The following is a 23,064-nucleotide window of genomic DNA, read 5'->3' on the forward strand; positions in this document are numbered from 1 at the left end:
CCCGCCCCTGCCCGCAAGAGAACAACCCCCTTTAACTGGAATTTTCCACTACCTACCCAAATCCTTTAAAACTGCCCCACTCCTGTCTCCCTTTGCTGACTCCTTTTTTGGACTGAGCCCGCCTGCACCCAGGTGAAATAAACAGCCTTGTTGCTCTCACAAAGCCTGTTTGGTGGTCTCTTCACACAGACGTGCATGACAAGAACCAAACGTGAAATCTGGTTCCCCTTGAGAAACGGCTCTTAACAGAATGGCCAAATCAAGTAGAGGCAACGATTGGCATAATGGTTAGGAGCAGGCGTCAGAGCCAGCTGACCTGTTCTCAAATCTTGCTCCACCATTAACTGGATTCGCAACCCTGGGCATGTTACTTTATGTCTCTGTTTCTTATTTTCCTCACTTGTTAAAGGAGGATAATAATATCTACCTCACAAGGTTGGTGTGAGGAATAAATGAGTTATTTAATACATACATAAAGTGCTTCAAACAGCACCTGGCTCATAATTAGTACTCAATATACATCAACTACTGTTATTTATTAATTAAGTAATCTATCCCAAAGAACACCCCTGGCTTTTAGAAATTAAAGTTTCATCAGTTTAAGTGAATATTAATATGTATGAATATACTGCCTCCTTCTTATTTGTCTTTACCCTTCTTTAAAGCGGATTTTTGAAAAACCCTGAACAGCTTAAAGAAAAAATAATTCCTGGCTCAATGATGGAAATGTAACACAACATAGAATTATTAATTGCTGTTCTTGTTACAAGCTATCTGTCGTTCAATTGTTAAAAAGAGTAAGCAGTCCTGCTCTCCTGATCATTTTTATTTTTTATTTTTTTTTTAAAAGAGTCTCATTCTGTCACCCAGGCTGGAGTGCAGTGGCATACTCTTGGCTCACTGAAACCTCCATCTCCTGGGTTCAAGCAGTTGGCTTCCCAAAGTGCTGGGATTACAGGTGTGAGCCACTGCACCTGGCCTCCTTATCATTTTTATTTGTTTTACATTTTTCAGGTTAACCTGATCAAAGTAGAGAACACATCAACTGTTTTTGTTGTTGTTGTTGTTTTGTTTTTTTGAGATGGAGTCTCACTGTTGCCCAGGCTGGAGTGCAGTGGAACAATCTCGGCTCACTGCAACCTCTGCCTCCCGGGTTCAAGCAATTCTCCTGCCTCAGCCTCTGGAGTAGCTGGGATTACAGGCATGTGCCAACACGCCCAGCTAATTTTTGTATTTTTAGTAGAGACAGAGGTTTCACCATGTTGGCCAGGCTGGTCTCAAACTCCCAGCCTCAAGTGATCTACCCGCCTCGGCCTCCCAAAGTGCTGGGATTACAGGCATGAGCCACCACCCAGCAACTCTGTTTTTTAACTGTGGGAAATGCAGGCAAAGGTTTAGGTCATTTGATGAGAAAAACATTAAAAGAGAACAAAATCAATAGCTCAACTATTGATGAAAACTTCTAACTGGTAACTATTAAATGGACCACGATAATTATTGGGCTTACAAAAGGGGAAAATGAGGGAAAAACCATCCATCTTAGTAAGAACTTTCTACTTCATTTTAAAATTTACTCAAGGGGAAAAGGAGTTATTAGATATAAACTATATCAAGATATAAACTATAAGCCAGGAGTGGAGGCATGTTCCCATAGCCCCAGCTACTCAGGAGTGTGAAGCAGGAGGATCCCTGAGCTCAGGAGGTCGAGACTGCAGTACACTATGATTGCAGCAGTGCACTATGATTGCATCACTGCACTCCAGTCTGGGTGACAGAGTGACACTCCATCTCTTAAATGAAAGGAAAAACAAAAGATATAAACTATAGTATCTGTCAGAGTTACTCCCATTAGTATAACCCACTGGGTCAGGTTTTTCAGAATTTCTGTTTGGTCCAGCCAGGCAGCAAGTTACAAGCCTGGCCTGCCCTGCTTTCTCTCCACTTTCCCTACATTTCTCCTAATAATGAAACCCTGCTTTAAAGACCTATGTGTTTTGTTTATTTGCTTTGAGACAGAGTCTTACTCTGTTGCCCAGGCTGGAGTGCAGTGGTGCAATCTTGGCTCACTGCAACCTCTGCCTCCCAGGCTCAAGCAATTCTCACGCCTCAGCCTCCTGAGTAGCTAGGATTACAGGATTGTGCCATCACGCCTGGGTAATTTTTTGTAATTTTAGTAGAGACAGAGTTTCACCACGTTGGCCAGCTGGTCTCAAACTTTTGGCCTCAAGCTGATCCACCAGCCTTAGCTTCCCGAAGTGCTGGGATTATAGGTGTGAGCCACTGTGCCCAACCAAGACCTAGAATTTATTATGGCCTACTCATCTAAAGCACTCTTGGCGTCAAGGGACAATTCCACATTTGTTCCATCATCTTTTTCTAAGGAATGATGAATCGTATACATACTTTAGGGCACACCTCTTGACCACAAACATTTTTAAAAGCTAAATTTACCATGTATTTACTGTAGAGAGGGTGTCCTGGTTTGGGACGAGGGGGTAGCACCGGATCTTGATTTTTAAAAACTTGACTCTTGGCTTTTGAGAGTCCAGTTGCCAAGTTACTTTGTTTTTTCTGAAGATCCATGTCAGAAGAGGATCGATTAAAAGGCAGTTTCTTATTAGATCTTCTGATTGCAGAAAGCTTTGGGGGAGGTGGTCTCTCAGGGGGCACCTTGGTTGGAGGCTGTTGAGTTGGAATGGTTTTTCCATTCACAGGTCTGAAAGTCAACATAGTAGCCATGAGTCAGTGTTTTGATCAGTATTAAATTCTGTCCTGTCCTGTCTTACACACACACACACACACACACACACACACACACACACACACACACAGACAGACACAGCTTTCTGCTAGTGGAATACAGTTTACTGAAACATGCAGGGTATGCTATTTTTGAGCAAACTACTGCTGCATTAAACATTACATTATTAGAGGAAATGCCATGATGTTCCAGTTTCCTCTTATCTTGCGCTAGAGATTCATTAGTTCAAGACAAACAAGCATTTACTATCATGAGCTCTCTAAGGTCCCATTTGCTCTTAAACACATCATGACTATTTCTGGAAACTAAGTACTTTCTACCAAAGTCTGAGGTGAAAAGCTTATAATAAGATACGATGTGTGCATGCTGGGGTCTTGTACATGATTAGAAAAGGAACATCAAAATCCCCTAATATTCATGTTATAGGTGTTACTATTAAAAGTCTAATTTAGATTAATATAAAGAAAGCTAGTTCTGAAAGGATAGGACAACTATTACTTTGAAAGCCTTTCCTTAATCCCTACGATAGAAATAATTTTCGGCCGGGCGTGGTGGCTCACGCCTGTAATCACAGCACTTTGGGAGGCCCAGGTGGACGGATCATGAGGTCATGAGATCGAGAACATCCTGGCCAACACGGTGAAACCCCATCTCTACTAAAAATACAAGAATTAGCTGGGCATGGTGGCTCATGCCTGTAGTCCCAGCTACTTGGGAGGCTGAGGCAGGAGAATCGCTTGAACCCGGGAGGTGGAGGTTGCAGTGAGCTGAGATCGTGCTACTGTACTCCAGCCTGGTGACACAGCGAGACTCCGTCTCAAAAAATAAATAAACAAATAAATTTCAACATAGTAATAATGTCTTCTGATAGCATTACAGCCCTTTATTTGAATAGCTCTGGAACTCAGAAGGCAGTCACCTCTGAGCTCACAAAGCCAGTCTCCTTCGGAAATGCCAAAAACCAGTCTCTTAACCAGGAGGGTGTTTGTGTGCATGTATATGTATATTCTAGAAGTGGAGCTGTTTTAAGTTCAGAAATGAATCTTTTTCATTTATTTGAGGAAATAAATGCTCTGTGAGTTGAACTGTGTTAAAAAGGGAGCAGAGATTCCCACAACCTACCGTTAGAAGCAGACAGTGGAAGGGGCCTGCATGAATTGGTGAGATTATTTTATCTCTAAAAAAAGATTCAAGGCCAACAACACTCAATCTTGGTGATAAAAAAGAGAGTTGGGTCTCTGAGTCATTAATTTTTCTCTAACTTTTCCCACATTTACTTACCTCGGTGGCAACCTTGGGGGTCCTCGCACAAAACCTCCTGTTTGACCTGGGTGGTTGGATTCCTGCAAGTAGCAGAGAATGCTTTTTAGTTAAGGTTAATCTGAAACAAGAACTTGTCAAGAGAAATTCTAGGCAACCTTTTGGCTGGATCTACAAGTAGAAATGCAGTTGAAATATAGAAAGTAGCTTAAAAGAGTTTTCAGCCTTAAACAATATTAACCTATTTCTGCCTAAATTATTCATGTCCTAATAACAAGTGAAAACACTGACAGGAAGAAACCAGTCTCCTGTTGTGGGCCACAGCCTGAGCAACTGCACTGCATGGCCATGCACTCGGTGGATTCATGAGATATTAAGGGAAAATTTAAGCAGGCCCTGAAGAGAATTTAAAAATGTATGTTCTTGGCCGGGTGCAGTGACTCCCGCCTGTAATCCCAGCACATTGGGAAGCTGAGGTGGGTGGATCACGAGGTCAGGAGATTGAGACCATCCTGGCTAACACAGTGAAACCCCATCTCTACTAAAAATACAAAAAATTAGCTGGGCATGGTGGCGGTCACCTGTAGTTCCAGCTACTCGGGAGGCTGAGGCAGGAGAATGGCGTGAACCCAGGAGGCAGAGGTTGCAGTGAGCCGAGATCGTGCCACTGCACTCTAGCCTGGGCAACAGACCGAGACTCCATCTCAAAAAAAAAAAAAAAAAAAAAAAAAAAAAAATATATATATATATATATATATATATATATATATGCTCTTTATTCATTCCGTGATCACACATAAGAAACATACTGCTCCTAAGTTTAAACACATAGTAAGAGGGATGGTTATTAGTTGGTTTTGTTTTGAATAGGCAGATCTTATCTCATCACTGTTTGGTTTCAACAATTTGCAGTGGGTTTTGAACTAGAAGGAGGTGGGAACGTAAAAGAAACTTGCAGGATGGTCTGAGAGGAAGGCATGTAAGGAGAAATAGTTAAGGTCCAAGAAAGCAGTGTGCTTGTACCACTCTAGCAAAGGGGCTGGATGGGCTAAAAAAGAGTTTTGTAGAAAAGAGGAAAAGAGTAAAGGAGAATAATGTGAACAATAAAAGACAGGCACAGTTGGAATGTTTTATCCTAATCGTAGATGAGAGAAACTGGAAGTGTGGAGATTAATAGGAAGATTTCTGTAGGGGAAGGGTCAAACTGTTCCATTTAAACAGGTTTTCTGAACATGTTATAGCCCAAGGATTGGGAAATTAAGGTAATACATGGAGAATATTTTCAGATCTTCTGTTGAGTGGGAAGCCAAAGGATCTCAAAGCCAAAATTTCTGTTTTTTGGAGGGGGAAAAAGCCCTCACAAAATTCTTTTTTTTCTTTTTTTTTTTTTTTTGGAGACGGAGTCTCACTCTGTCCCCCAGGCTGGAGTGCAATGATGCAATCTCCGCTCAATGCAACCTCTGCCTCCCAGGTTCAAGTGATTCTCCTGCCTCAGCTTCCCGAGTGGCTGAGACTACAGGCGTGTGCCACCCCACCTGGCTAATTTTCATATTTTTAGTAGAGATAACGTTTCACCATGTTGGCCAGGATGGTCTCAAACTCCTGACCTCAAGTGATCCACCCGCCTTGGCCCCCCAAAGTGCTGGGATTACACGCGTGAGCCACCACACCCAGTCCCTCACTAAATTCTTCTAATTCTGTGTTCTTTTGTTTTCCACTTTTCCTACTTTCTAAGTCCCCAACACACTCAGGAAATAATATTTCCCCAAAACTTCATAAGAAAAAAAATGCTGACCCTTTAAATTACATTGCTTTTTTTTTTTGTAAAGGATGTTTAATTAAAGCTTGGGAATCTTTGGGCTACTTCAGACTGTTTTTCTCCTTCTTATAAATGAGCCAAAACTCACTTTTATGATTTTTAAATTATACTGAATATTTATAACCTTTTCCTTAAATACCAAATGATTAATTGCCAATAACTGTGATCATTTAAACATGTTTCAATATTATAAAATCCCATTTTAAAAGACAAATTAAGCTTGCCCTTAAAACTTGCTTTCACTAATGAGTTCAGTTAATGTAGTGAAGCAAGTAACCAGCTTATAAACCCTGCAATATTCCAGAATATAATCCATGCCTTATAATTACACTGCTGCCTATGTTTTTCCTGACAAATATTGCCATGATGCTTGAAAAATGCATTTATTTCTTTGGCTACCTTTAAAATTAAAACAAACTCTAGCAGATAGGAAGAAATTTTAATTGCTTTTCTCAAAACTGTAATTGTTAGATACCTTGATAAAGAAAATTTAAAAAATAGATATATAAATTTGACATGGAAAGATGCAGATGACGTACTGTAATAAATGCACAGCATATGACCCTAATTTTGTACCAAACATTAGCTATAGTTTTTCCTGGGGGGTGGTATTTTTATGGAAAATCTTAAATATCTTTTAAATTTCTTAATTTGCAACAGTAAGAACATTTTAAATCAGAAAGAAAGAGTGGCACATTCAAATTCTTTAGGGATGTTAGGCACATTCTGAAAGGCACTGCTGTATCTGACATACTCCAAATATTGAGAGGAGACAGTTCTTGCAGGAGCCATTGTCTTAGTGTTTGCTCAAGTCTGGGTTTATGCCCAGGTTCTGCTGAGTCTTTGCAAGATAACTGATTAGGGACTTCCTCCTCGTGGGTATTCCACACATAACCTCAACGCTCTCTGCATTTGCTTTTTGACAGTTTTTCTCTAGTTCTGATATCCCTGAACTCTGGCTTTTAATGTGTTTGGACAAGCATTTTAGTTTCTGGTAAAGTTGGTTTTCCTGCTTGTATTGTCTCTGCAGATTCCATCTTTTTGTTCATCTGCACTGGAATAATATTCCAATTTAAAAATAATTCCCCAGTTTTTTGCTATTCTCTCTTTTTTTTTTTTTTCTGAGATGGAGTCTCACTCTGTTGCCCAGGCTGGAGTGCAGTGGCATGCTCTCAGCTCACCAAACCTCCGCCTCCCGGGTCCATGCAATTCTCCCACCTCAACCTGCCGAGTAGCTGGGATTACAGGCACGCGCCACCATGCCTGGCTAATTTTTGTATTTTTAGTAGAGACGGGGTTTCACCATGTTGGCCATGCTGTTCTGGAACTCCTGACCTCAATTGATCCACCTGCCTCAGACTCCCAAAGTGCTGGGATTACAGAGGTGAGCCACTGTGCCTAGCCTTTTGCTACATATATATGTACATATATATATATTTGAGATGTAGTCTTGTTCTGTCACCCAAGCTAGAGTGTAGTGGCACAATCTTGGCTCACTGCAACCTCCGCCTCCTGGGTTCAAGCAATTCTCTTGCCTCAGCCTCTTGAGTAGCTGGGATTACAGGCGCGTGCCACCACACCCGGCTAATTTTTGTATTTTTAGTAGAGATGGGGTTTCACCATTTTGGTCAGGCTGGTCTCAAACTCCTGACCTCATGATCCATCCACCTCGGCCTCCCAAAGTACTGGGATTACAGGCATGAACCACCACGCCTGGCCGCTATATTTTTTTTAAAAAACAGGTATTTCTCCCAAGACCACACTCTTGTCTGCTGGAATTACTGAGTGGCCTCCATATGTTTCTTATCTTTTTTCTCCAAGAATTAGCACTACTTCTTTTTTTATTTTTTAGAGACAGGGTCTCGCTTTGTTGTCCAGGCTGGAGTACAGTGGCGCGATCTCGGCTCACTGCAACCTCCACCTCTGGGTTCAAGCGATTCTCCTGCGTCAGCCTCCCAAGTAGCTAGGATTACAGGCATGCTCCACCACACCTGGCTAATTTTGTATTTTTAGTAGAGATGGGGGTTTCACCATGTTGGTCAGGCTGGTCTCGAACTCCTGACCTCAGGTGATCCACCTGCCTCAGCCTCCCAAAGTGCTGGGAATACAGGCATGAGCCACCGTGCCTGGCCCACACCTTTAAGTCTTTATGGCCTCTGTTTCAAAATTCGTTCAGTAATTGTAATTTTTTTTTTTTAAAAAGGGATTTCTTAGGCACAGATTGACTTTCAGGTCCCAGAAATCTATATGCGTGACTTCAGGCAAATCATTTAACTTGTAGTCTGATTCTTCATCTCTTCTTCCTTCAGATTCAGTGTGTCTATTATGGTATGCATTTATTATAGTACAGTACTGAATGTTCTGACTCCCTTTATAAACAGTGCAGGACAGGATTTTCCTCATGTTGTCATGTGAGGAACAAACACAATTATGAATATGGTATCTCTCCAGATGGTTTAATTTATTATAACTTCCTTTTTTTTGTTTTTCTAAAATGTGGAAGTTGCTTCTGGAATGCTTAGCACTAAACATAATAATACTAACTATTTCTTTTCTTTTCTTTTTTTCTGTGATGGAGTCTCACTCTGTCGCACAGGCTGGAGTGCAGTGGCGCGATCTCGGCTCACTGCAACCTCTTCCTCCTGGGTTTATGCAATTCTCCTGCCTCAGCCTCCCAAGTAGCTGGGATTATAGGCGCATGACACCACACCCAGCTCATTTTTTTTTTTTTTTTTTTTGTGAGATGGAGTTTCATTCTTGTTGCCCAGGCTGGAGTGCAATGGCGTGATCTTGGCTCACCACAACCTCCGCTTCCCAGGTTCAAGCGATTCTCCTGCCTCAGCCTCCCGAATAGCTGGGATTACAGGCATGCACCACCACACCCAGCTAATTTTTTGGATTTTTAGTAGAGATGGGGTTTCTCCATGTTGGTCAGGCCGGTCTTGAACTCCCGACCTCAGGCGATCCGCCCGCCTCGGCCTCCCAAAGTGCTGGGATTACAGGCTTGAGCCATTGCGCCCGGGCCACACCTGGCTAATTTTTGTATTTTTAGTAGAGATGGGGTTTCACCATGTTGGCCAGGCTGGTCTTGAACTCCTCACCTCAAGTGATCCACCCGCCTTGGCCTCCCAAAGTGCTGGGATTACAGGTGTGAGCCACCACACCCGGCCTCTTTTCTTTTTTTTGAGACAGAGCCTTGGCCCAAGCTGGAGTGCAGTGGCACGATCTCAGCTCACTGCAACCTCTGCCTCCCAGGTTCAAGCAATTCTCGTGCCTCAGCCTCCTGAGCAGCTGGGACTACAAGTGTGTGCCACCACACCTGGCTCATTTTTGTATAATACTAACTATTTCTTTGTTTCTTCTGGAGACGAGTCTTGCTCTGTTGCCCAGGCTAGAGTGCAGTGGTACAATCTTGGCTCACTGCAACCTCCACTTCCTGAGTTCAAGCGATTCTCCTGCCTCAGCCTCCCAAGTAGATGGGATTACAGGCACGCATCACCATGCCTGGCTAATTTTTGTATTTTTAGTACAGATGAGGTTTCACCATGTTGGCCAGACTGATCTCAAACTCCTGATCTCAAGTGATCTGCCCGCCTTGGCCTCCCAAAGTGCTGGGATTACAGGTGTGAGCCACCATGCACCCCAATACTATTTCAATAAAGCTTTATAGTTTACAAAGTCCATTACATATGATGGACATTACATATAATGGACATTAACAAATGATGTTTTACTTACTCATCACCCTCTCACTCCTTTTTATAACCATTTCAGAGTAGAAGCCAACCTTCTCAAGCAACTTTTCCTCCAAGGGAATTTGGGATTTTCCAGTTTAACATTAGTATGGTAGGAACCCTACTATCCTCTTTTGGGCTTTCTTGGCCCAGATTTAATAAAAGTTTATTACCAGCTACTTTGAAAATCACAAGTGATCACTAAATTTTAATTCATTCTTCAGGAAAATCTCATTAACTTGATATTGGCTAATTTAATTTAATGTCTCCTTCAAAGAAATTTTTCTTCTCCAGATGATTAGGTGGGCTTGCCTGTATAATAAGCATAGTTAATGCACAATGTAAAATCATGATGAAATTTGAACTGCAAATTTGGTTCAAAGACTTAAAAGTTAATTTCTCTGAAAACAAGCCTTAAAGATCATATGCCATATGGATATTTAAAAAAAAACGATTGTGGTCTGGCGTGGTTGCTCATGCCTGTAATCCTGGCACTCTGAGAGGCCGAGGCGGATGGACCATTTGAGGTCAGGAGTTCAAGACCAGCCTGGCCAATATGAGAAAACCCTGTCTCTACTAAAAATACAAAAAAAAATTAGCTGGACATGGTGGTGCGCACCTGTAGTCCCAGCCACTTGGGAGGCTGAGGCAGGAGAACTGCTTGAACCCAGGAGGTAGAGGTTGCAGTGAGCCGAAATCGTGCCACTGCACTCCAACCTGGGTGACAGAGCGAGACTCTGTCTCAAAAAAAGAGTGTGATCTCATATCTAGAAAAACCTAAAGACTCTACCAAAAAATCCCTCTTAGAATTGATAAATGAATTCAGTAAAGTTGCAGGATACAAAATTAATATACAAATATCAGTAACATTTCTATAAGTGACAAAGAACTAGCTAAAAAAATTGAGAAGGCAATCCCATTTACGATAGCTACAAAAAGAAATACCTTGTAATAAATTTAACTAAGGAAGTGAAAGACCTCTACAAGGAAAACTAAATGGAAGAAGATACAAAGGATACAAACAAACAGACATTCTATATTCATGGATTAGAAGAATTAATATTGTTAAAATGAGAATATTACCCAAAGAAATCTACAGATTCAATGCAATCCCTATCAAAATACAAATGACATTCTTTACAAACAAAGAAAAAAAAATCCTAAAACTTGTACGGAACCGCAAAAGGCCCTGAATAGTCAAAGCAATCCTGAGCCAAAAGAACAAAGGTGGAGGCATCACCTACCAACTTTAAAATACACTACACAAAGATGTAGTAGCAAAAACAGCATGGACCTAGCATAATAACAGACACACAGGCCAATGGAACAGAATAGAGAATCCAAAAATTAATCCACATATCTACAGCCAACTGATTTTTGACAAAAGTGCCAAGAACAGTCATTGGGGAAAGCACAGTCTCTTCAATAAATGGTGCTGGGGAAAACTAGATATCCATATGCAGACGAATGAAACTAAACCCTCCCACTCACTCTTTATAAGACTCAACTCGAAGACCTAAATCTAAGACCTGAAACAATAAAACTACTAGAAGAAAGCAGGGAAAACACCTCAGGACATTGGTCTTAAAAAAGATTTTATGAGGCCGGGCTCGGTGGCTCACGCCTGTAATCCCAGCACTTTGGGAGGCCGAGGCGGGCGGATCACGAGGTCAGGAGATCGAGACCAAGGTGAAACCCCGTCTCTACTAAAAATACAAAAAGTTAGCCGGGCGTAGTGGCGGGCGCCTGTAGTCCCAGCTACTCGGGAGGCTGAGGCAGGAGAATGGCGTGAACCCGAGAGGCGGAGCTTGCAGTGAGCCGAGATCGCGCCACTGCAGTCCAGCCTGGGTGACAGAGCGAGACTCCGTCTCAAAAAAAAAAAAAAAAAAAAAAAAAAAAAAAAAAAAAAAAGATTTTATGAATAAGACCTCAAAAGCACAGGCAACAAAAGTAAAAATAAACAAATGGGCTTATATCAACCAAAAATGTTTTGCACAGTAAAGGAAACAATCAACAGAGTGAAAAGACAACCTACAGAATAGCAGGAAATATTTGCAAACTACTCATCTGATAGGGGATTAGTATCCAGAATACAAAAGAAACTCAAACATCGTAACAGCAAAAAACCCAAACAATCTGATTTTAAAATGGGCAAATAAACTTTGGGAGGCGGAGGCCGGACAACTGCTTGAATCCAGGAGTTCAAGAACAGCCTGGGCAACGTGGCAAAACCTGTCTCTACAAAAAATACAAAAAATTAGCTGAGTGTGGTGGCATGCGCCTATAGTTCCAGCTACTCAGGAGGATGAAGTGGGAGGATCACCTGAGCCCAGGAGGTCAAGGCTGCCGTGAGCTGTGATCACACAACTGCACTCCAGCCCAGGAGACAGAGTAAGACCCTATCTCAAAAAAAGAAAGAAAAAAAAAAAACGGCAAATGATCTGGGTATTTCTCAAAAGAAGACACACAAATGGCCAACAAATACATTAAAAAATGCTCAACCTCACTAATCATCAGGGAAATTCACATCAAAACGGCAATGAGGTATCATCTCACCCCAGTTGGGATGGCTATTACCTAAAAGATAAAAAAAAAAAAACAAATGCTGGCAAGAATGCAGAGAAGGGTGAACTCTTATACACTGTTAGTGGGGATGTAACCTAGTACAATCACTGTAGAGAACAGGATGGAAGCTCCTCAAAAAACTACAAATAGAACTACCATATGATCCAGCAAGCCCACTACTGGGAATTTATTCAAAGGAAAGGAAATTACATTGAAGAGACATCTGCACATCCATGTTTACTGCAGCACTACTCACAATAGCCAAGATACGGAATCAACCCAGGTGTCCAACAACAGATAAATGGATACAGAAAATGTGGCATGTATACACCATGGAATACTATACAGCCATAAAAAAGAATGGAATCCTGTCATTTGTGGCAACATAAATGGAACTGGAGGATATTATGTTAAGTGAAATAAGCCAGGAACAGAAAGTTAAACACTGCATCTTCTCATTCATATATGGAAGCTAAAAATAAGTTGATCTCATAGAAATAAAAAGTAGAATGGAGGATACTAGAGGCTGGGAAGGGTAGAAAGAAGGGAGAGATAGGGAGCTTTGTTAAATAATACAAAATTAGAGCTAGACAGGAGGAATAAATTCTAGTGTTCTACACCACTGCAGGATGACTACAGTTAACAATAATATATAGCTTCAAATAGCTGGAAGGAAGATATTGAACATTCCAAACAGAAGTGGTGAAAAATGTTTGAGATGACAGATATGCTTACTACCCTGATCTGATCCCTATATAGTATATGTACTGAAACATCACTATGTTCCCCAAGAATATGTACAATTATTATTTAAATTTAAAACAGAGGAAATAATCAGGAGCTTTGTCATGGGCTTCCCATAAAGTCCTTTGAAAGTCTTTATTATTTATTTATTTATTTATTTTTTGAGATGGAGTCTCATTCTGTCGCCCCAGGCTGGAGTGCAGTGGCGTGATCTTGGCTCACTGCAACCTCTGCCTCCCGGGTTCAAGCGATTCTCCTGCTTCAGCCTCCGGAGTAGCTGGGATTACAGGCACACGACACCACGTCCGGCTAATTTTTGTATTTTTAGTAGAAACGAGGTTTCGCCATGTTAACCAGGCTGGTCTCGATCTCCTGACCTCAGGTAATCCACCCGCCTTGGCCTCCCAAAGTGCTGGGATTACAGGTGTGAGCCATCGTGTCCAGCCACCTTTATTCTTTTTCTTAAACCACTTCTCTAATTACTTGTTGCATGTCTGTTTCCCCAAGAAACCACAAAAGTTGGAAGACCAAAAAAAAAAAAAAAAAAAAGTATTGAGGATACTGAAGTTGAAATGAAAAATATATATATGTACTTTAAAAAATCTCTTTGACCTCCATCTTAACAAATGCACAGTAAAACACTATTTTTTAAATTAAAAAAATACATTTTTCTTAAATTTCAGATTTAAAAATTCTTATGTTAATTATCTTAAATTTTGGTCACTAATTGGGTATTTTAAATAAAAACCAACAACTTGAATAAAGTTATTTCCCTGAATATTAAAGGTTTTTAGACATTTTAATAACCTTCTCATTATTAGTTTCATTTAAAAGACAATGCCATTAAGTTGGTATACAAATTATTTTATAGTGAAGTACAATGAATTGGCCTAATCTCTCTATAGGGACTTTTAACATATTGAACACTATATTATATAAGTACATGGGGCTTAGAAACTGGTCTCTAATAGAGGGTTCTTGTTTTTAATCTGACCAGTAATAAAATAATTTAGATATCAGCTGACTATTCAAAATTAATGCATAGCTACGTCTTCAATCTAGTACAATCTATAATGACCACTTACCAAGTTTCTAGTTCTCTCAACATTACTGAGCTTTCCAGATACTGTACTGAAAGTGTTTCCAATAGGTTTTTCAGCAGGGAGAGGAGGTGGACTTTGTGGATCCTCATGTAAACCTGGAAAAAGTAGCAGTAATTCATCAATAATTTCTAGTTTTTGGGATTCCAAAGAATGAAATGATTGCTGCTTAGTTTATTAGAAAAATGGCTATCATAAAAGATACACACAAATAGTTAAGCAAATGAGAAAGAGCTGCCAGCAAACTTCAGAAAATTGATGTGTTAGTCAACATCAGTTAATTTTACTATATGTTTTTATAGAGAGTGAAAATAATACTAAACAATTACAACAGCAGCCAGCATTGTTGAGAACCTTTTATGTGCCAGGAATTAAGTTAGGCTCTATATTTACATACATTTCTCCAACCAAGATCTATGTGCTAGATTTGTCCAGTCCACTAGCTAGTAGCTACATCTGATGATTTAGTCTTAAATCTTAATTAATTAAAATTAAATTAAATTAAAATTTCAGTTCCTCAGTTGCACTAGCCACATTTCAAATACTAGCCACTGTGACTAGTGGCTACCAGCACAGTTAAAGAACATTTCTATCTTTGTAGAAAGTTCTATCGCACAGTGCTACACTAGATAATATCCTACCTGTTTTACAGATGAAGAAACTGAAGCTAAGAAGAAAATAAATGCACTACCCAAGGTCTTACTGCTAGTAATTGTCAGATCCATTGTTTTGAACCTAAAAGTCCATGTTCATTTTGATAAGGCATGCTGCTTCTTAATAGGTGGTGTATCCAACACTCCTTCATCCAAAAAGAATTCAACGTGTTTTCTTTCTTTTTTTTTTTTTTTTGAGATGGAGTCTCGCTCTGTCACCCAGGCTGCAGTGCAGTGGTGCGATCTCGGCTCACTGTAAGCTCCGCCTCCTGAGTTCACGCCATTCTCCTGCCTCAGCTTCCCGAGTAGCTGGGACTACAGGCACCCGCCACCACGCCTGGCTAATTTTTTTGTATTTTTAGTAGAGACGGGGTTTCACCGTGTTAGCCAGGATGGTCTCGATCTCCTGACCTCGTGATCCGCCCGCCTCAGCCTCCCAAAGTGCTGGGATTACAGGCGTAAACCACTGCACCCGCCCAGTGTGTTTTCTAATTCATTAGCTTCTGATTAATGAACATAACTGCCCTCAATTAAACAAACAATACCTTTACATCCAAACCACACCCATATCAGTGATAATGTAGCCCCAACTTATTTTAAAAAGAAGAAAACCAAGATGACCAAATTAGTGACAGCTAATTAAAATGAGTGTGCAAAAACAATTGGGAGAGTGGATGACTGTAACATACTGAAGGACGCTAAAGCCACCTTTTACACTGTTTGGTTTAGACATTAAAAGGAGATGAGCAGATGAGCACTCTGTCTCTCTCTCTTTTTTTTTTTTTCAAATGTACACTCTCTACTTCCATTTCAAGTGAAAAACCTATAACAAGAAGATGATTTGTCAGGTTCCTGTTTTATCCGCAGACAGGACAACATTCTCAAAGGGAGGAAAATACCCAGGCCAGCAACTAGGAAAACAATGATTTAGAGCGAGGCAAACATTCTTAGTGAGAGGCGCGCAGTGGCTCTGGGAATTAAGACATACATAATAAAAACATCCAACTCAGTCACCATCTTGAAGATATTTTCTGTGCTGTGGTTTCCTTATTCTTACAAGGAAACAGTTAATCGTATAGAGTATAATACTGTCGTGACAAATATTTAAGAGTATAAGCCAGTAATATGAAAGTAGAAAGGAGATAGCTTACTGGAAGGAGAAACACAGGGAGTATCTGGTGTGAGTATGTGTGGGATGTGGAGGTAGGAGATTTCCAATTTTAAATAATGTAGTCAGGGAAGGTCTCTGAGAAAAAGTGGCAATGAGCAAAGACCTGAAGGATTGGTGAGGGAGGGAGCCTTGCAGACATCTGGGAAAAGGACAACCTGGTCAGAAGAAACAGGCCCCGGGGAAAGGAGCTGACAGGTTCAAATAAGATCAAGGACATTTGCACCATGAAGCTATCCCCTTTTTCCCTTGACCATTCCAAATTCTTCAGACACCAAAGTTTCATTCTTCTTCCTCCACAGAATATATGCATTATTATATTAATAAAATTCTGAGGAATTGATTTTTGATATAAATAGAAATAACTCTCTAGAAATCATTCTGTCATTTCAGTTCTCCTACATTTAGCAGTACAGAATTCAACTTACTTTTTTTTTTGAAGAGGAGCTTAATGATGAATTAAAATACCCTCTTTGGGTATAAATTACTTGCCATTTAAAGCAGAAAGTCCTCCTCACTTTGTTTTTGTCTTTTATACATATATATATATATATTTTTTTTTTTATTATACTTTAAGTTCTAGGGTACATGTGCACAATGTGCAGGTTTGTTACATATGTATACATGTGCCATGTTGGTGTGCTCCTGTGGCCAAGTATTCTCACTGTTCAATTCATACCTCTTTTTTTTTTTTTTTTTTTAGATGAGGTCTCGCTCTGTCACCCAGGCTGGAATGTGGTGGCATGATCTCGGCTCACTGCAACCTCTGCCTCCTGGGTTCAAGTGATTTTCCTGCCTCAGCCTCCCAAGTAGCTGGGATTACAGGTGTGTGCCACCATGCCTGGCTAAATTTTTTTTTTAATTGAGCCTTTATTTTTATTTATTCATTTTTTAAAATAATTTTTTTAAAATTTTACTTTAAGTTCTGGGATACATGTGCTGAACACACAGGTTTGTTATATAGGTATACATGTGCCATGATGGTTTGCTTCACCTATTAACCCGTCATCCAGGTTTTAAGCCCTGCATGCATTAGGTATTTGTCCTAATGCTCTCCCTCCCCTTGCCCCCAACTCCCCAACAGGCCCCGGTGTGTGATGTTCTCCTCCCTGTGTCCACGTCTTCTCACTGTTCAACTCCCACTTATGAGTGAGAACATGCAGTGTTTAGTTCTGTTCCTGTGTTAGTGTGCTGAGAATGATGGCTTCCAGCTTCATCCACGTCCCTGCAAAGGACATGAACTCATTCTTTGTTATGGCTGCAGCTCGGCTAATTTTTATATTTTTAGAAGAGATGGGGTTTCACCATGTTGGCCAGGCTGGTCTCGAACTCCTAGAATTCAATTTTCTACCAGTTCTTGGAGCTTTGTCAGGACAATAATTAAAGCTGCTTCCTCAGCATATCCTTTTCAGGATTTCAAAGCTTATTAATGCAGTTTACAAGTGTGGAGAAAAAGTAAACATAGCAGGCCTGAAACTTTATCCCTAGAAAGTCCTACTTATAAGATTGGTCCCTTTTTTTTTTTTTTTTGAGTTTCGCTCTTGTTGCCCAAGCTGGAGGGCAATGGCGTGATCTTAGCTCAACACAACCTCCACCTCCTGGGTTTAGGCGATTCTCCTGCATCAGCCAAGCGCATGCCACCATGCCCGGCTTATTTTTGTATTTTTAGTAGAGATGGGGTTTCACTATGTTGGCCAGGCTGATCTTGAACTCCTGACCTCACGTGATCCACTTGCCTCTGCCTCCCAAAGTGCTGGAATTATAGGCATGAGCCACCACACCCAGCCACAGGACTGATCTTTGACTGGCATATAGGAACTTGGACTTTGGGACAGTTCTCGCCATCCTCAAAACTGATAAAACAGAATATATGGTTTATGCTGAACATCTGCTTTCCTTCTGGGAATCTGGAATTTTGGTATGTGCCAAAATTTCTAGGAGTGCCTACATGACCAGCCCCCAATAAAAACCCTGGGCACTGAATCAGTAGTGAGCTTCTCTGGTTGACATTTCACACTCGTCGTCACAACTCATTGCTGGAGGAGTTACGTATGTCCTCTGACTCCACCAGTAGAAGACTCTTGGAAGCTTGCATCTGGTTTCCTCCAGACTTCACCACATTTGCCTTTTCTCTTTGCTGATTGTGCCTCATATATTTTTGCTATAATAAATAATAGCCATATATGCAACTATCTGTTGAGTCCTGTGAGTCCTCCTAGTGAATCATCAAACCTGGGGGTGGTCTTGGGGACAATGACACAACTGATGAATAAATTTAAAAATTTGTATTTATTACTAATTTCTGTAAAAGTTGTATTACTTAAAACCCAGGCAAAATTTCTTATCATTATATGTTACTATACTTGTTAAAAATCCAGACTACATTTAACAAAGTAATAGCAAACAGGCAAACAACCCAATGAGCTATCGTTTTACTGATTTGTGGGCTATATAATATTGTCAAAAGAAATATACTGCCAGTTTTTTCTTTCTTTCTTTCTTTCTTTTTTTTTTTTTTTGAGATGGAGTCTCATTCTATTGCCCAGGTTGGAGTGCAGTGGCATGATCCTGGCTCACTGCAACCTCCCCCTCCTGGGTTCAAGCAATTCTCGTGCCTCAGCCTCCCAAGTAGCTGGGATTACAGGTGTGTGCCACCATGCTTGGCTAACTTTTTTGTATTTTTGATAGAGACGGGGTTTCACCATGTTGGCCAGGCTGGTCTCGAACTCCTGACCTCAAGTGATCCGCCCACCTCAGCTTCCCAAAGTGCAGGGATTACAGGTGTGAACCACCATGCCTGGCCTACCACCGGTTTTTAAATCTAACATTAAAATATTACCTCTAAAAAAATAAAATATAACTTCCTAAGAAACTAGAACCAGAATTTGATACCTTTGATTTTTTTCTCCTCCACATTCTTCATAGCAACTCAATTCAATTTTCTTGCTACTTGGCTGAGAGCCATCAGTTAGTAACATAATTATCAAAAAACTCAAACCAAGATGATCCTTCTGGGTAGTGCTTTATAGAAAAACCAAACTCCTAAAATAAAGGGAATATGCCTGCATACAATCCTGGGTGCTACAGGTGAAAGAGTGGAATGCTTGTTCTGCTTTAGGAAGAATGAAGTGGGCAGAATCTCTTGTTAGACAAAGGAAAGGATGCATGCGGGCTATAATATAAAGGCATTGCAGGCATAAACGAAATCAGAGGCCCACAGAGAAAGCTGTGTGATCACTCCAAGCAGTGCCATGCACTGCTCTGGAACCCACTGTGTGTGTGTGTACACATACACAAACACCCTTTTAATCATACTTTTTAATAATCTGGTGCCTAAAATAAATAATTCTGGCCCTTGTGGCTTTCCCATTATAATAAATATCAGATTTCTTTTTGAAGTACTTATTAAAGCTCCTATAGAATTTCATTTGTTATACTATTAAAAAATCAAGTAAGGAAAAAATCAAGTAAGGAAGTAAACCAAAATGTAACGTTACACTAATTTTTTTTTTTTTTTTTTTTGAGATGGAGTCTCGCTCTGTCACCCAGGCTGTAATGCAGTGGCAGGATCTCGGCTCACTGCAAGCTCCGCCTCCCAGGTTCAAGTGATTCTCCTGCCTCAGCCTCCCAAGTAGTTGGGACTACAGGCGCGCAGCACCACGCCCAGCTAATTTTTGTATTTTTAGTAGAGACAGGGTTTCACCATGTTGGCCAGGATAGTCTTGATCTCTTGACCTCGTGATCCACCTGCCTTGGCCTCCCAAAGTGCTGGGATTACCGGCGTCAACCACTGCACCTGGCCAATTTAAGAAGTATTTTTATAAACTATTATTTAAAGCTTTGGTTACTGCTCTTCACAGAATTCACACATAGCCATATTTGAGATTATGCTGATTGCGATAATATACTCCTGACTGATAGACATATACACCTTTATTTGCTATTAGTTTAGATTACTTTCCCACCAAATCTGTACCAGAGGTGTTAACATGGGATATAACAATTGTTCTAAATTTCAGTTTCCCTCTATTCTCTGTCTAAAGACAACATTAAAGAAAAATGAAATCCCCAGCCTGACCAATGTGGTGAAACCCCATCTCTACTAAAAATACAAAAATTAGCCAGGTGTGGTGGCGTGTGCCTGTAGTCCCAGCTACTCGGGAGGCTAAGACAGGAGAATTGCTTGAATCCAGGAGGCAGAGGGTGCAGTGAACTGAGATTGTGCCACTGCACTCCAGCCTGGGTGAGAGAGCATGACTCCCAAAAAAAGAGGAAAGGGAAGGGAAGGGAAAGGGAAGCGAAGGGGAAAGGGAAAGGGAAGAGAAGGGGAAAGGGAAAGGGAAGTGAAGGGGAAAGGGAAGTGAAGGGGAAAGGGAAAGGGAAGTGAAGGGGAAAGGGAAAGGGAAATCCAAATTTACTAACTAATTCTTCGAAGAATTGTGAAAAAACAATTTGCTTTTAAACAGCTTTGAATATGAATGGCAGATTATACAAAAAGCAGACATTGATAAATTAGCATATATTTCTCCCAGCCTCTTGAAGAAGCAAATAAAGAACGCAGAGAAGTGCTTACATTTTCCTGGTTTGGCTGGAATTCGAATTACAGTGGGCTTCCTGGTGGGTGCTGGTTGAACTGCTCGTTCTTTTATTGGTTCTGTTTTTGCAGGGAGCTGAAAGGGATCTAATGAAAAACATAGTTTATTTTGCATGTTTTAGTTAACATGGACTGAAACAAAAAACCTCATTCATAATTTAAGAGTCATATTTTTCATGCCCCTGGGGAAACTATTCATGGATAAACAAAATCTGTTTGCAGAGACAAAAACAAAGTTGGAGCTCATAAAAGGAAATAACTTAGTGTTCTGTAAATAATTCATGCGGCTTTTCTTCCTCTCTGATGAGAGAGATTGAGGATGATCTTGAATTATGTAGAAGCTGATCTTTCAGGGGAGTGTAATCATTTCATACGTGTCTGCCTGAAAATGAGGGGCAACTGAGACGAGGAGACCATCTTTCCCACATCCTAAAGCCTCCCAGATGCCACAGAGAGGAAAGACTCTTTCCCTGTACACCCCCTGTGCCTGTCCCAGAATATTTACTCCCAGGGCCCTCACCCTACCCAGTGCTGTGCCTGGCACAGGGAAGGTGCTTAGCAGTGTCCGATTTAGTAGTTTAGTAAAACTACGCTTCAGTAACATGAAAATGAAAAACATTCTACCCCAGAAATAAAATAAGACATATCCCTTCAAATATTTAATTTTGGGGCAAGGATATATGACTCGGCATTCCTCTATCTTAACCGATTTATTAAGTAATTGCAGTTGTTGTCATTGAAAGTAATGCGCCAACCCAATATTTTAAATGGACAGTATATACTTAGGAGAAATACTTTAAACAAAAGCATGGCTGTAAACTTTTTACTGAAACAGTTTTTAATATAAGTGTCCTTTTTAGTGATTTGGAAAAATGACTATACTTTTTTTTTTTTAATGGGAAATCTACAAGTAAAAAGATTAACAAAAATAAAAGAAAATGCTCTATAATGGATATTCTACTCAGCACACAGGATCGCATGAGACTGTCTTTGCTTTTATTTAACAAGAGGCGAAATGAGTATATGCTGTAATTCCGCACCTGTTCTATGTATCTTGCCTGTGGGGAGATACTCTCTATAAAACTATGCACTCCATAGCTCCTGTGATGAACAGCATTCAAATTCTGCCTGTTATGAGGTGTAATTCAATAAGCACCTTTTGCTGAGCAGCTCTTTGCAGGATACGTGAAGGGCTGAGCTAAGAATAAAAGCCCTTTTGGCAATCTGATACTTCGCCTTCTCTTCCACTCAGTTCTCAGTCAATCTCACCATCAGATACCCTGCCAAAGGCATCACTCTCTCACCAGTCACTTGCTCACGTATTTATGCCAGTAACAGTGCTGGGTGGGGAAATATGATGGTAAAGTACAATCCTATTTTAAGTTTCTTATCTACCACTTAGGAAGGGTCCCCAGATGGCAAGCTAGCTAAAATTATTATTATGCTACTGAGGAAAAAAAAAATAGATGACTCCCCTGTGGAATCTTACCAGCTCACAGTGAGTGAGGCTAGTCTTACATTAAAAAAATCAACTCAAGATTATCAAAAGAATGTCATCAAACTTAAAAAAAAACTACTATATTAATAACTTTTTTCCACTGTGACCTATGTCACCCATAAAACAAACCTCCTGTTTTTAGATTTAACCAAATTCCTTAATTCTTTAATTTTATTATAACAAATATATAATAACAAGTATAATAGTACTTTTTTTACTTCACAGTAATATTTGTTGTAAAAGTGAGAAACATTAAGAATTATATAAAATAGAAAAAGAAAACCTCTTGTAATCTCATCTCTCTAAAATTAATTATTGTCTAAAATTTGGTATATCTGTCCATGTATTTTCTATAAATATTACATGTATTATTATTATATAAATATTTTGAAAAACAAACCCAGGATCATTTTATATCAATTTCTTTGTAGCACTTTTGTTCATTCAATATTGACTGGGTGCCTGCTATGCATTAAACACTATTTTACGGCTTCCGCCCTGTCTGGGACGTGAGGAGTGTCTCTGCCCGACCGCCGCCCCATCTGGGAAGTGAGGAGCGCCTCTGCCCGGCCGCCCCACTGTCTGGGAAGTGAGGAGGGCCTCTTACCGGCCACCCCGTCTGGGAAGTGAGGAGCGCCTCTGCCCGGCCGCTGTGCAACCTTCCAAATGTGAAGTGACAGCCTTGTGTGTGATCTTTTCTGTCTTCCCCAAGTTTGCATTTTCGACATTAAACTTTACTTTTTAGTTAAAAAAACAAAGCAAAACAAAACACTATTTTAGGTGCTGGGAATATAGCAGTGAACAAAGCACAGAACTCTGCCTTCATGGAGCTTGCATTCCAGCAGGAAGATCGAGACAAGAAACAATACATGTAACTGATAAGCAATTCACGAGGTTTATTAGAAGGTGAGAAGTATATTGAAAAATGAAAAAGCAGAACAAGGTGAGGAACTTCAGGTGTGGGCAGAAGGGAAGCAGGTTGCAGAAGGAAACAGGAGTGCAGGAGGTGAGGCAGATGACATTGTCTTTCCAAAAACTGGATTTTACATATTTGAATAGTTCTTCCAATAATTATTCACGGTGTCCTATCTTTTGAGTAGCATTTCTTTCTTTTTTTTTTTTTTTTTTGAGACACGGTCTCACTCTCACCCACTCACTCTGTCTCACG

At 40.4% G+C, this 23,064-nt stretch overlaps 1 protein-coding gene across 14 annotated transcripts in view; it reads right to left on the bottom strand.

The window, feature by feature from the left end:
- SH3D19 (SH3 domain containing 19) overlaps positions 1–23,064 on the bottom strand; it is a 207,494-nt gene that overhangs the window by 25,170 nt on the left and 159,260 nt on the right. For 9 of the 14 annotated variants that reach the window (XM_055385523.2, XM_055385524.2, XM_019025164.4 and 6 more), the window contains 4 exons: positions 20,378–20,485; positions 13,969–14,081; positions 4,043–4,104; positions 2,452–2,716 (listed from right to left, as the gene is read on the bottom strand). In XM_055385523.2, the coding sequence (XP_055241498.2) occupies positions 2,452–2,716; positions 4,043–4,104; positions 13,969–14,081; positions 20,378–20,485 (548 nt within the window). The remainder of the gene's footprint in view (positions 1–2,451; positions 2,717–4,042; positions 4,105–13,968; positions 14,082–20,377; positions 20,486–23,064) is intronic. The other 5 variants (XM_055385526.2, XM_055385527.2, XM_063705601.1 and 2 more) reach the window with 1 other exon arrangement.

This window comes from Gorilla gorilla, chromosome 3 (genome assembly GCF_029281585.2).
Source record: "Gorilla gorilla gorilla isolate KB3781 chromosome 3, NHGRI_mGorGor1-v2.1_pri, whole genome shotgun sequence".
Classification (NCBI taxonomy): domain Eukaryota; kingdom Metazoa; phylum Chordata; class Mammalia; order Primates; family Hominidae; genus Gorilla; species Gorilla gorilla.